This window comes from Canis lupus, chromosome 30 (genome assembly GCF_003254725.2).
Source record: "Canis lupus dingo isolate Sandy chromosome 30, ASM325472v2, whole genome shotgun sequence".
Taxonomy (NCBI): Eukaryota; Metazoa; Chordata; class Mammalia; order Carnivora; family Canidae; genus Canis; species Canis lupus.
In genome coordinates this window covers 9,967,452-9,983,855 of record NC_064272.1, presented here as the reverse complement: position 1 = coordinate 9,983,855, position 16,404 = coordinate 9,967,452, and the positions used below count along the sequence as shown (strand labels likewise).

The 16,404-nt window shown below is 36.2% G+C and overlaps 1 protein-coding gene across 1 annotated transcript in view; it reads left to right on the top strand.

Annotated features, from left to right (window-relative positions):
- Window positions 1–8,980: 8,980 nt before the first annotated feature.
- Window positions 8,981–16,404, top strand: part of TTBK2 (tau tubulin kinase 2) — a 138,418-nt gene continuing 130,994 nt past the window's right edge. Inside the window, exons 1-2 of the mRNA XM_049104324.1 lie at window positions 8,981–9,064; window positions 13,258–13,405. Coding sequence (XP_048960281.1) covers window positions 8,996–9,064; window positions 13,258–13,405 — 217 coding nt within the window. The 5' untranslated portion in view covers window positions 8,981–8,995. The remainder of the gene's footprint in view (window positions 9,065–13,257; window positions 13,406–16,404) is intronic.

Below are 16,404 nucleotides of genomic sequence, written 5' to 3'. Positions count from 1 at the left end.
GAGGCAGAGACACAGGCAGAGGGAGAAGCAGGCTCCATGCAGGGAGCCCGACGTGGGACTCCATCTGGGGTCTCCAGGATCACATCCTGGGCTGCAGGCGGCACTAAACTGCTGTGCTACTGGGATGCCCAAATAAATACATCTTTAAAAAAAAGGAAAATTCCCTTCTATTCCTAGTTTACTGAGAGTTTTTATCATGAGTGACTCTTCAGTTTTGTCAGATGCTTCTTTTGCATCAAATGGTGGATTCTTTTTTAGACTATTACTCTGATGGATATATGAATTGATTTTTGATACTGAACCAGTTTTTCACCCTTAGGATAAATCACATGGGGTTAGGGACGCCTGAGTGGCTCAGTGGTTGAGCATCTGCCTTCAGCTCAAGGTGTGATCCTGGAGTCCTGGGATCAAGTTGGCTTGATGCTTCAGGCTCCCTGCTTCTCTCTCTGCCTGTCTCTGCCTCTCTCTCTGTGTCTCTCATGAATAAATAAATAAAAAATATTTAAAAAATTAAGATAAAATTACATGGGGTTAGAGTGTCTTCTTTTTATATATTGCTGGATTTAATTTGCTAATATTTTGTTGAGAATTTTTTAAAAGATTTTATTTATTTATTCATGAGAGACACAGAGAGAGAGGGAGAGAGAGAGGCAGAGACACAGGCAGAGGGAGAAGCAGGCTCCATGCAGGTAGCCCAATGTGAGACTCGATCCCACGTCCCTAGGACCACGCCCTAGGCTGAAGGCGGTGCTAAACTGGTGAGGCACCCCGGCTGCCCTTGTTGAGAATTTTTGTATCTGTGTTCATGAGAAAGATTGCTTTGTTATTTTCTTGTATCGTCTTTGGCTTTTTATTTTTAAAATGTTTAAGAAATATTTTATTCATTTATTTGACAGAGAGCACAAGCAGGGGAAGTGTGAGAGGGAGAAGCAGACTCCCCATTGAGCAGGGAGCCCACTGTGGGACTGGATCCCAGGACTCTGGGATTATGACCTGAGCTGAAGATAGAGGCTTGAGCAACTGAGCCACCCAGGGACTACAAAATATTTTCAATTGAACAAAAATTAAAATACAACATATAGAAATGTGCAGGATGCAGCTAAGGCAGTGATCAGAGGGAAGATAATAGCATTAAAAACATTCATAATGAGGGGTGCCTCGGTGACTCAGTTAAGTATCTGCCTCCGGCTCAGGTGATCCCACGGGCCTGGGATTGAGACCTGAGTCTGCTTTTCCCTCTTCCTCTACCTCTCCCCCTGCTTGTGCTCCCTCTCTTTCTTATTCTCAAATAAATAAACCTTTAAAACAGTTAGTTTTAAAAATATTTTAATATTTCTAGAGGCTTTCTCTTTAATCTTCGGGTTACTTAATACAGGCATTGCTATACTTTTTCTTGAAGGTTCAAATAGTAAATATGATAGGTCTGAGTACCATACTATGTTGCAATCACTTAATTCAGCCCTAGTAGTATGAAAGCAGCTATAGACAACGCATAAATGAATGGGCATGACTTTGTTCCAAGAAAATGTCAATGCAAAATAAACACATCTTTTAGAATCTCTAAAAAAGAGTTTCATTGAAGCTTAAGTTAGGATGGCTGCCTAGGATACACCGTATTCCCAAAGAAAAGAATGCTCTGGGCAGCCCTGATGGTGCAGCGGTTTGGCGCTGCCTGCAGCCTGGAGTGTGATCCTGGAGACCTGGGATCGAGTCCCACGTCAGGTTCCCTGCGTGGAGCCTGCTTCTCCCTCTGCTTGTGTGTCTGCCTCTCTCTCTCTGTGTATGTCTCTCATGAATAAATAAAATAAATCTTTTTTTTTTTTAAAAGAAAAGAATGCTCTGAAGAAGAAAAATTTTGTGTAGGTTTGTATACTTTTAAAATATCTATAAAGAGTTGTAAATTATTAGACAAAAGACATATCAGGAAATTATAGACCTTATCTTAAGCTTTTAGTATGAGCAGGGCTATATGACTTCAGTCTAATGGGACCAGGGAGTTTTACTCTTATCTTTATATTTGAACTGCTCCCTTTCAGATTATTTATAAATAAAGCACATATGCATTGTGCATTCAGGAAAGAAACTGAACCCAAGTTTGAAGTTTTGCTGACTCTAATAATGGTTTAAGTATAGCTTCCCTGAGAGCCCAGAAATAGGGCCCACAAATTTGAAGTTGAAAGATTTCCTTTATTTTATTATCTTCTTTGTAAAAGCAGGAACTGGCCCTGATATTCTTATATTTCCAAGTGTTCGTAGAGTTTCCTGTTACCTTGCTGCCACTGATATTTAACTTAATACCTTAATGAGCAGAGAGCATACTATCTATGATTTCGTTAAAATTTGTTAAGGTTTTTTTTTGACCCAAGATATGACATGGTTGGTCTCTTATGGTGTTTGTTTCATGTGCATTGTCTCACTCATCCTTGGGGTCTGTGTTCATTTATAAAAATATTTTCTGTTTTCACGTTTACTGATGCTTTCCTCTGACACATCCATTCTTCTATTGACTCCATCCAGTAACGTTTAGAATTTTTCTTACTGTGTTTTTACTTCTAAAATTTCCATTTGTTCATGTCTTCTCTTTCTTTACTGAGACTTCATGTATCTTTCTATTCATTTCTAGGATGTTCACCTTCACTTCTTGGAGCATTTTATTATAACTATTTTAAAGTGTCTGATGGGTCCTAAATCTGTGTCATCTTATTATTTGCATCTGTTGATTTTCCTTTCACATGTAATTTGGGATTTTCCTGGTTCTTTTTATGTTTGATAATTTTGGCTTGAATCCTCAACATTTAAAAACTTATGATACTTAAGTTTTTAAAAAATTCTGTGAAGAATGTTGATATTTTAAATTTTTAGCTATGCAGTTATCTTCAGGTTGCAAGTTCTGACTACCTTCCATGTATTTTGGTTTTAATATTAGTTCAGTTTTCAAAACCTTTGAAATTATATTCATATCTGTCCCAAATGTGTACCACTGAGTAGCCAGTTTGAGACCTGGGGAGTAGGTCTGAACCTTGATTCAGTTTTCAAAGTAGGTGTATGCTGTTTAATGTCAGCTCTTTTAGAGATGATAATATTGAGCAGTGAGTCTAAGTTTTACTAGTCTCATCCATCTATTATTAAGTTCTAAGTCAACCCAACTTTTCATACCAGCTTCTAGGTATATCTTTTATATATATCCTGCCCTAGTTTTAGATCTAGTCATTTGTCCAAGGAGCTTTCACTACCCCTCCCCCCCCTTTTTTTGAGGGAAATGGTATTTGGTAACCTCAACCTGGATATTGAGGGATGCTTAATGCTAGTGCTAAGCCCTGCATTGCTTCTAGGACTTCCCAATGGTTAGTTGTGAAGTACACATTTAAATAAAGGTCATGACTTTTTTTTCTCATATTTTCTTCATTGTAAGATTTCAGAAATTTTACATCTTTGACTTTTATATTTATATTTCTTGATGCTGAAAATGTTGATACCTGGTGGCTTAATGTAATCACTTATTTGCTGTGTCCTGTAGTATACCTATAATAGTTTAAAAATAACAATTGATATTACTTCTAACAGTGTAACTACTAAATGCAGTTTTTTAAAAAAAGATTTATTTGCGAGAGAGAGCGAGAGAGAGAGAGAGAGCGAGCGCACTTTTGTGCATGCATGAGGGGGGAAGGGACAGAAGGAGAAAATCTTAAGCAGACTCGGAGCTGAATGTAGAGTCTGATGTGCAGCTCAATCTCACAACCAATAAAATCATGACCTGCGTTGAAACCAAGAGACAGTCACTTAACTGACTGAGTCACCCTGGTGCACCACTACTAAATTGCAGTTTTAACATTTCTTTGTGGTTCTTTTATTCCTTTAGATATGTCCCACTAGGAATGTACAATTAAAATACTGTATTTCAAAGCCACTTGTATTATTTTCTGAGTAATTATGCCACAAACTTGGTATGCAGTGGGTTACTGGTTTCAGTTTGTTTTAAATATTTAGTGGTTGCCCTCCACCCCATTTTTGGTATTTGGCACTTTTTTTCCTTTTTAGATTTAATTTTGTCTTTTAATTGTCTTGAAGGAAGAGGCCTTCACTCACTATCTGAACTGAATGCTAAATTTATTTCTCTCTGTGCAAGGGAGAGCTGTGGCTTCAAGTTCAGGGGTTGGTAAAGTGAGAGTGTTTAGGAAGTGATTGAACTTTGTTATGCAGATGTGATTATGGAGTGTCACTGTTACTACTGATGGGTTGACTTTCTGAAGTGTGGTCACTCATTTGTAGCTATTACTGATAGACTGGGATGAGTTTAAAGCCGGCTCTGATGATTACTGTTGGAATGGTCTTTTTTTGAATTGAGAATATAAGAATTATTTTTTCCATGTAAAACAATGATTTTATCTTTATTTGTTTTTAAAAGATTTATTTATTTATTATTTATTTATTTATTTTAAAGAGAGAGTGTATGCACGAGTATGGTGTCAAGGGAGGGTGATGGTGGCAGGGAGAGGGGCAGAAGGAAAAGGTTAGAGAGAACCTGAGGGGCAGAAGGAAAAGGTTAGAGAGAATCTTAAAGCAGGCTCCATGCTCAGCACAGAGCCCAATGTGGGGCTTCATCTCACGGCCCTGAGATTATAATCTGAGACAAAATAAGAGTTAGTTAGGCATTTAACAGACTGAGCCACCCAGGTGCCCCGGTGATTTTGTTAAAAAGCAAAACTATATTACAAAACAGATTCACAGAAGTCTTATCCCTTCTGTCCTATTTTCTCCTTTCTTTTGAGAAAAAGTTGGCAAACAACAGTTTGCAGGCCAGATTTGGCTACCTAGCTCTTTTTGTAAATAATATTTTGTCACCACCATACTCATTTGTTTACATATCATCTATAGCTTCTTTTGTGTTGTAACGGCAGAGTTGAATAGCTATGACAAAGATTATTTGGCTTGAAAAACCTGAAATATTTACTATCTGGCCCTTTACCAACAAAACACACTGATCTCTACTATAGAGAATAATTTTCATCAAGTTTTGGCTTTTCTTTTTTTTTTTTTTAAATAAAAGGAAATAAGTTAATTTAACATTGACCTTTCTTTTACACAAAAGTTAGCATGTTGTAAACACTTTAATACATCTTGCTCTTTTTCACTTAACAGTATACCCTGAAGGGATGCCTGGGTGGCTCAGTGGTGGGGTGTCCCCTTCAGCTCAGGTTGTGATTCTGGGGTCCTGGTCTCACATCAGGCTTCCTGAGGGGAGCCTCTCTGCCTCCCTCTCTGCCTCTCTCTCTGTGTCTTTCATGAATAAATAGATAAAATCTTAATAAATAAATAAATTCTAATTATTTAAAAAAAAAGTGTATCTGAAAATCACTGTAACAGTATCTCTTATTCCTGAACTAGTACTCCATTACATAGATGGGCCATTTTATATTCACCTAATCTATTAATGGACTGTTAGTTTTTTTTTTTTTTCCTAGTCTTGTGATTGTAAGTAGTGTTTTAGTGAAAAACCTTGTGAAAAAGCCATTACACATTTTTCGTCATGATGTGTTGGGTATAGATTCCTTGGAGTGTAATTGCTGTTTTAGAGTTTAGATGTATATTATCATGCTGAATGTTAGTTTCCCCACCATGGACCCATACTTCCCTTCCTTCCCTTCCCTTCCCTTCCCTTCCCTTCCCTTCCCTTCCCTCCCTTCCCTTCCCTTCCCTTCCCTTCCCTTCCCCCTTTCCCTTCCCTCCCTTTCCCCCTTTCCCTCCTTTCCCCCTTTCTCCCCTTTCCCTCCTTTCCCCCCTTTCCCCCCTTCCCCCCTTTCCCTTCCCTTTTTTCTCCTTCCTTCTTTCCTGTGGTGAAGAACACATAATATAATGTTTGCCATCTTAATCATTTTTAAGTGTACAGATCACTAGTGTTAAGTATATTCACATTGTTGTAAAAGAGATATCCAGAACTCTTTCATCTTGCAAAACTGAAATTCTGTTCCCATTGAACATCAGCTCCCTGCTTTTCCCTCCTTCTTGCCCCTAGTAACTGCCATTCTCCTTTTTGTTTCCATCATCTTGACTACTCTAAATACTTCATATAAGTAGACTCATGGAGTATTTGCCCTTTAGTGAACAGCTTATTTCACTCAGCATAATGTTCTCAAGGTCATTCATGTTGTAGCATGTCAGGATTTCCTTTTTAAAGGCTAAATAATATTCCATTGTATGTATATACCACCTTGTATGTATGTGCCTAATAATATTCAAAGCAGCATTTCAAATAGCAATTCTCTGTTCAAAGAGAGTATTTTTCACACAGTAAAATACAGTGTGTCCTCTTCAAGCTACCCAGTTATAATCTCTGCTTCACAGGCAAGACTTCTTTTCTCTCTTTCTTTCTTTCTTTCTTTCTTTCTTCCTTTCTTCCTTTCTTCCTTCTTCCTTTCTTCCTTTCTTCCTTCTTCCTTTCTTCCTTTCTTCCTTTCTTCCTTTCTTCCTTTCTTCCTTTCTTTTCTTTCTTTTCTTTCTTTTCTTTCTTTTCTTTCCTTTTTTAAAGGGGCAGATAGGGTGGAACAGAGGGAGAGAGAGAATCTCAAGCAGGCTGCATGCCCTGCATGGAGACCATCTTGGGGCCAGATCTCACACACGACCCTGAGATCATGACCTGAACTGAAATCAAGACTTGGTCACTTAACCAGCTGAGCCACCTAGGCGCCCTGGGAAATAGTGATTTTCCTTTGTTTCTTCGTTCCTTCCTTTTTTTTTTTTTTTTTTAAGATTTTATTTATTTATTCATGAGTGACACACAGAGAGAGGCAGAGACATAGGCAGAGGGAGAAGCAGGCTCCTTGTGGGGACCCTGATGCAGGACTCGATCCTGGGTCTCCAGGATCACACCCTGAGCTGAAGGCAGATGCTCAACCACTGAGCCACCCAGGTGCCTCAAATAGTGATTTTCTAATTCTATCAATTCTTCTAACATTTAATAGCTATGATTATTCTCTGAGGAAAAAAATCATCTCCTTGATTTCCCCAGAATACTGTTCCTACCAGAAAGGTGTGATAAATCCATGATTCTTTGTTTCTTTATCAGTGTTCAAAATAATGAGCTCTACCTTACCAACCTCCAAAGGTTGACTAAAAAGGAATTTTTTTTGAATGTCATTATGAACTCATAGGTGTTTATATTTTTGATATTTTCCAATCACTGCAGTCACCATTCTTGTGTATGCTCAAATGAGAAATTTGTCAAATGAGAATCCTTTTACCTGTCTCTGGTTTCCTTTTGAGTTGCCTATAGTAGTATTGTTAACATTTTGCTTTCTGATTTGACAAGATGTCCCAAGTTCTTTGTGTACAATTTCCTGTGTCAGACCTGGAATAAGCCATTTCTCCAAGGAGCCCTAATTTCTTTTAATGGGGGATGATGTTTAAAGTCCACAATCTGAAGGGAAGGGTATTCATTGCTACTGGGTTATTATTGCTTTTAGGCCTTTTCAGGCCGTCCTCATGCCGGATCTTCTATCATAATTTCTTGATTGTCTGATACCTGTTATGTAGTTTATTCCTGGAGGCATTTCTTGGGAACAGCGTTAGAGTTGTTTAATTTTTTAGCCTTGAAAGTCGATTTGACTGTGTAGAACATCCTTGGCTTACATTTTATTTCCTTGGGTATTTAAATATATAATTTCATTGTCTGCTGGTGTAAAAAGTTTGTGCCAGTGTCTGTTGTTGGTCAGTGCCACTGTCTTTTTTCTTTCCCTTATAAGTAATTTGGACTATCTGCACAGATGCCAATGAAATTTTTTTCCCCTTAAAACCCAGTAGTTTTATGAGACTGTGTGGTTTTTGTTTTTGTTTTTTTGAGACTGTGTGTTGATGTTGATCTTCTGAGTTGTTTTTCCAAGTATGTGGTATACTATTTTAATATGCAGATTTAGCCTTTTAAAAAATTTCCAAAAATATTTTGAATTATAGTGGCTAGTCTTTGTTCTATTTCATAGCATAGGGCCTCTTATAATATCTGTTTTGTATTTACTTTGCCTTTTATTTAATCACTTTTACATTTCTTAAAATTTATTTTTATTTTCTTTTTTTCCTCCCTTATTTGTATGGTGTCTTCTCTCATGTCTCTCTCTTCTAGTTGAGCTTTCATTTCTGATCCTTTTCTGAGTCAGCTCAGATTCCTTTTTTTTGTTTTCCTGTTGTCTAGCTTTCTCTTTTAAGGGCTTTTCTAATTACAATTTATGTTCTTTTAAAATTTTTTAAAAAGTTTCTTTCAGTTTGTTCTGTAACATAAAGTTACAGTTTTCATCTCCTTTAGGCCAGATTTTTCTGCTGTATTTTCATTTTTTATAGATATGCTGTTCATATTACTATCTTATTTTTATTAAAATATTGTATTGGAATTGATCAGCTGCCCTTTTCTAAGGCTTATGTTTATTTTCTATGCACTTTGGATGCGTTATGTACATTAAGTTACATTAAAATTTTATTAGCTCTAAATGATGTTAAGCTCTAAGTTACAACCTATTAAACTGTAAGCTGTTGTAAATAAATTAGGTACCATGTCTTTTTCTTAAGCAGTATGTTGTAGTTAGGACAGTGGTCTGTCTTGATCAATTGCCATTGACAGCATGCTTGCTCTATGGTCTAGCAATCACAGTGATTGAAATTATATGTGTTGTAACCCAGTGTCTTTGTAATGTTTAACTACTTCACGGGCATCTGTAATGGAAAAGTAAGTACTTTTTGAATTTTTAATATGTACTAAACAGAAAAGTGAGTGAAAGTGAGTTTTGTGGGGTTTTTACCCCCTTCCCAACAAAACAACCTAATTAATGTATAGAATTAGTAGTGCTACCTGGTCCTAGTATGTTTGTATTGCTTATTTAGCCCTGATATGCTGCTGGTGGTTTTTTTTTTTGTTTGTTTGTTTGTTTTGTTTTTTGCTTTAGGTTAAATGGAAACCATCCTTGGGAGGCTGGATGCCTGTGTAGCCGTTTTATCACATCAGTGAATTGCAATGAGTGGAGGAGGAGAGCAGCCGGATATTCTCAGTGTTGGAATCCTGGTCAAAGAAAGATGGAAAGTGGTAGGTACACATCTTAGAGACAGAGAACATATCGGGGTAATTTTTGGAATCTTGATAAAACTAGCATTTCCATAGAAAATAATACATACATTACTTACATGCCTAAAGCATGTTTTCATTTATTTTCCTGTGATTAAATTCTGTTTATACCATAATTCTTGATTTATGTAGTAGTAAATTTTTCTAACCTCTAATAGCTAATATTGAGTAAGGTAGATAAAACTGTACTTAGGGAAAGACAAATTAAAAACACAGTACAATGAGCTTCTCTGTTTTAAAATTTTGAACTTTTTATTAAGGAAAATTGTAAGCATACATAAAATAGGGAGACTGATTTAATGAACCTTTTATACTCATGTCCAGCTTAAATAGTTATTTTATAGGCACCTTATTTTATCTCTTTAACCTCCCTCCCAGAATATTTGAAGCAAATCATATCTTCTGTATGTGCTTCAGTTATATATCTCTAAAGGATAAAAATTCTTTTAAAAATGTAATCATAATATTATTGTACCTAAAAAAGAAAAAGATTTTAAATATCATTAAGTATCCTTTCAACTTTCACATTTCTCCTGTTGTAAATTATTTTTAATGATTTGAATCAAATCCAAATAAAGCCTGGGTATTGCAGTTGGTTGACATTACATAAGTTTCTTTTAATTTCTAGATTTCTTTCATCTTTCTTTTTTTCTTTACAGTTTTTTTTAATTGAAAAAAGTAGGTCATTTGCCTGTACAGTTTACTTACCATAGTTTGGATTTTTCTGAATTCTTGTATATGGTATTAATGTGTTTCTTTGTTTCATGTATTTTATGTAAATTACTATTTATTGAGGCTTGATTAAATCTGAGTTCAGGTTTGTTTATTGAGATGGCATTATTTTCATAAAGGCATTATCGTGAACTGTCAGTAGGAGGCACATAATGTCTTATTGCCCATTAAGACATTGTGTGTCTTGTTGCCCATTAACATTTTAGCACTATTAATCATCATTTTCTCGGTCTATTAATTGCAGATTGTGACATTCTGTCATTCCTTCATCATTTTAGTTGAAGTACATCTACAAAGAAAAATTTCCTGTCATCAGCTATTTGATTACCCTGAGATCATTTTGATTAGGAAAACAGAATAAATACTTAATTCTTTTTCTTAATTTACCAGTTTTCAGAATAATGAATTGGCTCCCTAGCATTTTCTGAAAGTGACCAATGATATTTTAAAATATACACAATTAAGAATTCATGGATTTAAACATATTTCATGTCTTTCATTCAGTTGTAGTTATTATCCTTATTGATCCCCAGATTGTTTCATTTGACTGGGGAACACCCTTCACGTTGTCTCTTGAGTCTTTTCAACATGATCCTAATAGTCTTCTGAAGACTTGCCCTAGATTTGGAATCTTCCGTCTTTCCTGCTCTTAAAGGACCAATGTTTGTCTTAGATGTAAATATATATTTTATTGCTACCCATTCTTTTATTAGTCAAAGTTTTATTCCATTAGAAAGTTTAGCAAAGTTATTTTGTGGTTTCTGTAATCTATTACAGATTGAAAAAAGAAGATTCTTCCTTTAGAATACAAATGTTGTGTCTGGGATACAGGATTTTACCAAGTAGGCAAATCAGTAGTTCTTTGAAAATTTACTTGGTAAATACAAGAAAAGAACCATGTTGTCATATTGGATTAGTATAGAGAAATTCCAGCAATTAGTAATCTTTTATGTAAGTCAGGAATGAGTGTTGCTTTGGTGAGTGCTTTGTATTAAGTGCTGTGATAAAGTTTGGCTGTTTTCAGTAGACATCTCAAAAGGTGACTAATTGCTGTGTCCTGATAATTAGAACGAATATATATATGGAACATGTCCTCCAAATTTGGGAGACATAGTGGAATTTTAGTAAGAAATCACATGCTCATTGTTACAGATGGTGTTTTGCTTATCTACCATTATGAACAAATTACCTCAAAACTTAGAGGCTTAAAACAATTTTTAATTTGCTTATGATTTTGTGGATTAGGAATCTGAGAAAAGTTTGCCTGGGTGGCTTGTCTCTTAACCATGTGGCACTTGCAGGATTGTGTGGGTTAGAGGATCCACTCACAAATGGCTTGTTTGTTGACTTGGAGGTCCTTCATTTCCTTACCCACCTTGCTTCATCCCTGTAGCTTATTTGCTAGGACCCTTTCTACAGGTCTGTGGCTTCTCAGGATGGTCACACTTTTTACATGTTAGCTGGCTTTTTAGAGACAGAAAACAGAAGCTACAAGGCTGGTAAAGGACTTCTCAAGGCTGGTGCAGTATTACTGTGCCATGTTCAGTTGGACAAAGCAGTTGCAAGATCTACCCAGATTTAAGCTGGTGGGGAATGGACTCTGTGTCTTGACGGGTGAGTGGTAAGGTTACACTGAGGAAGAGCAAAAGGGATGAATGATATTGTTGTGATCATCTTTGGGAAAGAAAGTCTGCCACAGGTCTTGCCTCTATTCTTTCCCTAATCTGCACACCCCCCCAATATACTAAACTGTCTCTAGCTCTTTGCATCTTAAACATTTATGATATCTTAGTGCTTTGTCAAGCTCAATACAAAATGTTAATGTTCCACTATTGATGAAATGACAGGAATAGACCAAGGAGCAAAATTATTACTTTGATGTAGATTTTTGGTTCTATCATTTGATAAGGTTTTTTTTGTAAGGTAAAACATTTCACCACAGTCCATAATTAGATATCCCTTTTGTACTGTTAACGAGTTTTTAAAGTTACGCTAGATTTTGTTTAATGGACAAATGTTAAGAATCATAAGTAAAAATCAGGGCCCGACAAAAAAATAAATGAAGTTCTGGAGCTTTATTTTTAATCCTGAGCTAATACTGGAGTTCCTCATGGTATCTCTTCCCATCACCCAACTGGAATAAAGGATTATGGTTCTTATATACAAAGCATTGAATAGTTATTTAGCAATAATTCTGTAGTTACCACTTAGCCACCTGCTAAGTGGAAACAAAAAAATAGAAAGGATTGGCTCTCTGAAGAAACTTAGTTTCACTGTAGGGGGCTAGGACATTGATAGTGGAAAGTTAAAAAAAAAACCAGTAGATTGTGATAATACAAGTGATATCTGAGGTGGTTAGCCTAGGAAAATGATTAATTAAATGATGAAACAAATAACTCCTATAGAAATTCAGAAGATAGAGAAATCAGCTTGGAGGCAGTAATCAGTACAGACCCAATGTAGAAAGAAGTAGAACTTCAAATGAATCCTCTGGGGTGGTGAGGATTTAGGACCCTGTACCTCCATTGATGACTTCCTGCATCGTATCATATCCTAGGTGTTTGATAACATGGAAAAGAGAAGACCTTCAGGAAATGGAAGAAGGCTAATTCCATGCTGTGTCTAACTTGAAGATATACTTCAATAAGTATGAGCACCTTGGTGCTCATAGCTCTAGGTTCTGTTGTCACTAACACTTGAGAACTTGCTTATAATACTAAGACAAAGATCCTGGTATTCCCCAGTTAAGCTGACACATTTTATCAGGAAGGCTATTAAGTGTTGGTTGAAAGTGTTTTATTTGATTAGAGGTTAGCATTTGAGCACATTATTGAGTATATAGTTATATAGCAAACTCTGGGATAGCTTAGAACAGGAGCTTTCTGTCTTTTCTGTGGAGCTGGCGTGATGCCTCAAAGAGGAGGGTAAATGGTAGTGAGACAATTGGGTTCTGGTTGCCCCACTCCCACCTCCAACCTCCCCACATACACATCTCAGCTGGGTTCCAGATAAGATTTCAATTGGTGAAAAGATTTTATGGTTTAAAAAGTCTTCAAATGATTGCTTTTAGAGTTAAAATAACGTATTTCATTCTTGGTCATTATGCAGGGAAGTGAAACATTCAGATACTGTGCTTTTTTTTGTGACATTTTTGATGCCGGGTGTAGACTAAATTTTGAAATTGTTTGTGGCTGAAATAATTTCATTACCTTTTGTAGACAAAACTGTGGGAAAAGATTTTGATGCTCTTTCTAGGCATTTATTTTCCTCTTGGCATATGTGTAATTAACAATATTGAAATCTTTTATCCTTAAATAGGGATAGTAAAATTACACATAGTTTTCTTAATATAAGAAATGAATTGGTTTCCAATTAGAATGTTCTAGTAATTATATATGTGTGTGTTCTTATTTCCTGTGCAGTTGAGGAAGATTGGGGGTGGGGGCTTTGGAGAAATTTACGATGCCTTGGACATGCTTACCAGGGAAAATGTTGCACTGAAGGTAGAATCAGCTCAACAACCAAAACAAGTTCTGAAAATGGAGGTGGCTGTATTGAAAAAACTACAAGGTAAGCTATTTTGCATGATGTACCAGACAGTTTATAATTTATTGTTATCTTTCTGAGCCTCATTAAATTCTATAACGATTAACTGAGTAATCAGGTGTAAGCTCGGTATAAACAATGCTTAGCATTTTCTCTTGGAAATTTTATCACTAGCTAGTAGTAGTAGAAGTATTAATTGCTTAGGCTAATTGGACTGTGGGAATTCCTTTTCATGGTAATTAAGGATGAGAGAGTGAATTACCTGAAATATTCTGCTTTAGAAAGTGTTTTTGTAAGTCTCTTATGGTGAAAATTTGTCTCCCTTTTTTTAAACCACTGAACATGAATACCTCTGAGTTGTTTCTACCCATGTTGGTCGTGGTAAATATGCTTTAATCACGTTAAGGAAGCTGCCTTCAAATCACTGCAGGATGGATTAAAAATAATACTATTTGTTACGTGATTTCATTAACTTCAGTTTCATAGAATAACTTTTTCTAGCCCTGTTGTCATTTTTGAGATATGTTTTACTAATTGGGTTCCTATTTTTTATCACAAGGATAAAAAACATTTTTTCTGACTTTAACCCAGTGATGTAAAACCCTGAATATATTGCTATTTTCTATTTACCCTTTTATTTTCAGTTTAATGATATAATCTGATATTACTCATATTTAAACATTTTATCTGAATCAAAATTAAGTGGGGTGATTAACACGTTAAATGATCTTGTTAAGTTCTAGAAGATTTGATATTGTCATGGGACATTTATTAGTATCTAAAAGAATTTAATACTAACATAGAGCAAAGGAACTTGCTGAAATTATAGATATAACTATAATTGGTAGAAATAGTAGAAAAGCACAAAATACTGTGTGCCCTAGAACCTTCAATTCATAGCTGTGTAGTCTCTAGGATGAATGTGCTCTCTTTGTGAATTCCTGATATTTGGAATTCTAGTAAACTAGTTTGTGTTAAGTTGATGAAATGTGTATTATGTATTCTGGTAATGTATTCTGGCAGTCATTGTCCTTTGCCTAAGCTTTCTCATTATCCAGGTTTCTCTACCAGTTGGCTTATTTGAGAGAGAGCCTGATGCTCATGAAATTATAGATCTTTTTAATAGTTATTCTTAGCCCCAACTTAGGTTTCCCAAAACATGGGGAATTAGGAAGGCAGTACAGCTGGAGCTGCCAATTCCTGGGTTGCACAGATCCTAGGAAATCTGTTTGACTTTCATTCAGATGAGCCCATAAAGGATATGTTAGCATCAGTGTGGCCTGGAGCATGCCACTTCACTTTCTCTACTTGGCCCTGAGGAGATGCTTCCAGGTGAGGCAGGGTACAGCTCTGTAGTCCTTTCTGTAGGTTCTCTTGACTATTTTGGCCACAATTTAACCAGGACTCTATGGAATAAAGCTTGAAGATAACTTTAGTACCTTTTAATGGAAGAATTGGAGACCCTTGGAGCTAAGTCTCTCTTTTCCTTCTATTTTATCTTTTATACTGTTAACTAAAATGTTTCTCCTACCTGCTTATAACCACATCCTAGTCCTCAGAACTCTTCACTTTCCAAAAACAAATAGGTTTTTATGTTCTGGTCTGTATTTCTTCTTTTTAAGTTTTTTAAAAGAGTTTTTATTTTAATTCCATAGTCTGTATTTCAGTGAGGCAGCCCTTGACTCTTTTCTTGGCTTCCTAACTTATGCCTCCTGCATATTTAATGCATCACAATGTACTCTGGTTGAGGGTGCTTTAGAATCTGGGGCTGACTTTATATGGCCTGAATTATGCTTACCTTCCTTTTGGCATAATGACTTCTTACTGACCCCCAATAAAACGGCTAAGTGTGTAAGGAGAAGATACATAATCAGAGGCTAGCCCTTTAAAGGAATCATTGGTTTTAAACTGATGTTCAGGGACGCCTGGGTGGCTCAGCGGTTGAACGTCTGCCTTTGGCTCAGGGCATGATCCTGGAGTCTTGGGATTGAGTCCCACATCAGGCTCCCTGTGGGGAGCCTGCTTCTCCCTCTGCCAATGTCTCCGCCTCTCTGTGTGTGTCTCTCATGAATAAATAAATAAAACCTTTAGAAAAAAAAAAAAAGATGTTCAGGGGTCCTGGGGGGTGCAGTTGGTTAAGCATCGCACTCTTGGTTTCCACTCAGGTTGTGATCTCAGAATTGTCTCTCTCCCTCTTCCCTCCTGCACATGCAAGCTCTCATGTGCATGGGCGTACTCTCTCTCAAATAAATCTTTAAATTGATATTCAATTTTTGATAGATGATATAAAGATTATTTCTTTATAAGATAAAAGGATATTTTATAATGAATTTAGCCAGAACCCTAAGTTTTGCTCTTTTTAATAAATCAGTTCCCCCTTTCAAAATTCTTAGTGATTTTTTCTGGATTCCCTTACTTCTCAGTTTTCTTGCAGCCTTTCCTGTACTAGCTAACCCTAGATTTCCTCAGCTCATGCATAACTCTCATTACTAGTATGATCTTTTGTCATCAGCCCTAAAGTATGAAGGCCTTAGCATTTTACCCTATCTTTTCTTCTAAATGACCTCTCCTATGCTGCTACATTAGACTGTTCTCTTTTCACAGCTCTCTGAACTACTCTGGAAATATCGTACAATTCTCTTTTGAATCAAGGTAGACTCCTAAATTGTACTCGGTTTTTACAAATGTGTTTGAATGTGTCAGTCACTACTAAAGCAAACAAACTATATGAGACTCTTACCTGCAGGGAACAAATTGAGGGTTGCTGCAGGGGTGGCGGGTGGGTTAAGGGGTAATTGGGTGATATCCATTTAGGAGGGTACTTGACGTACTGAGCAATGGGTGTTCTATGCAACTGATGAATCACTAAATTCTACCTCAAAACTAATACTCTACTATATGTGAATTAACTCGAATCTACATAAAGTCTTGAAAATAAAAATACAACTAAACCATCTATCTGTAGACCTGTTAGGTAATACTTCTACACTTAGTTAATATTTAAAGTATCCCTAGTTTTCTTT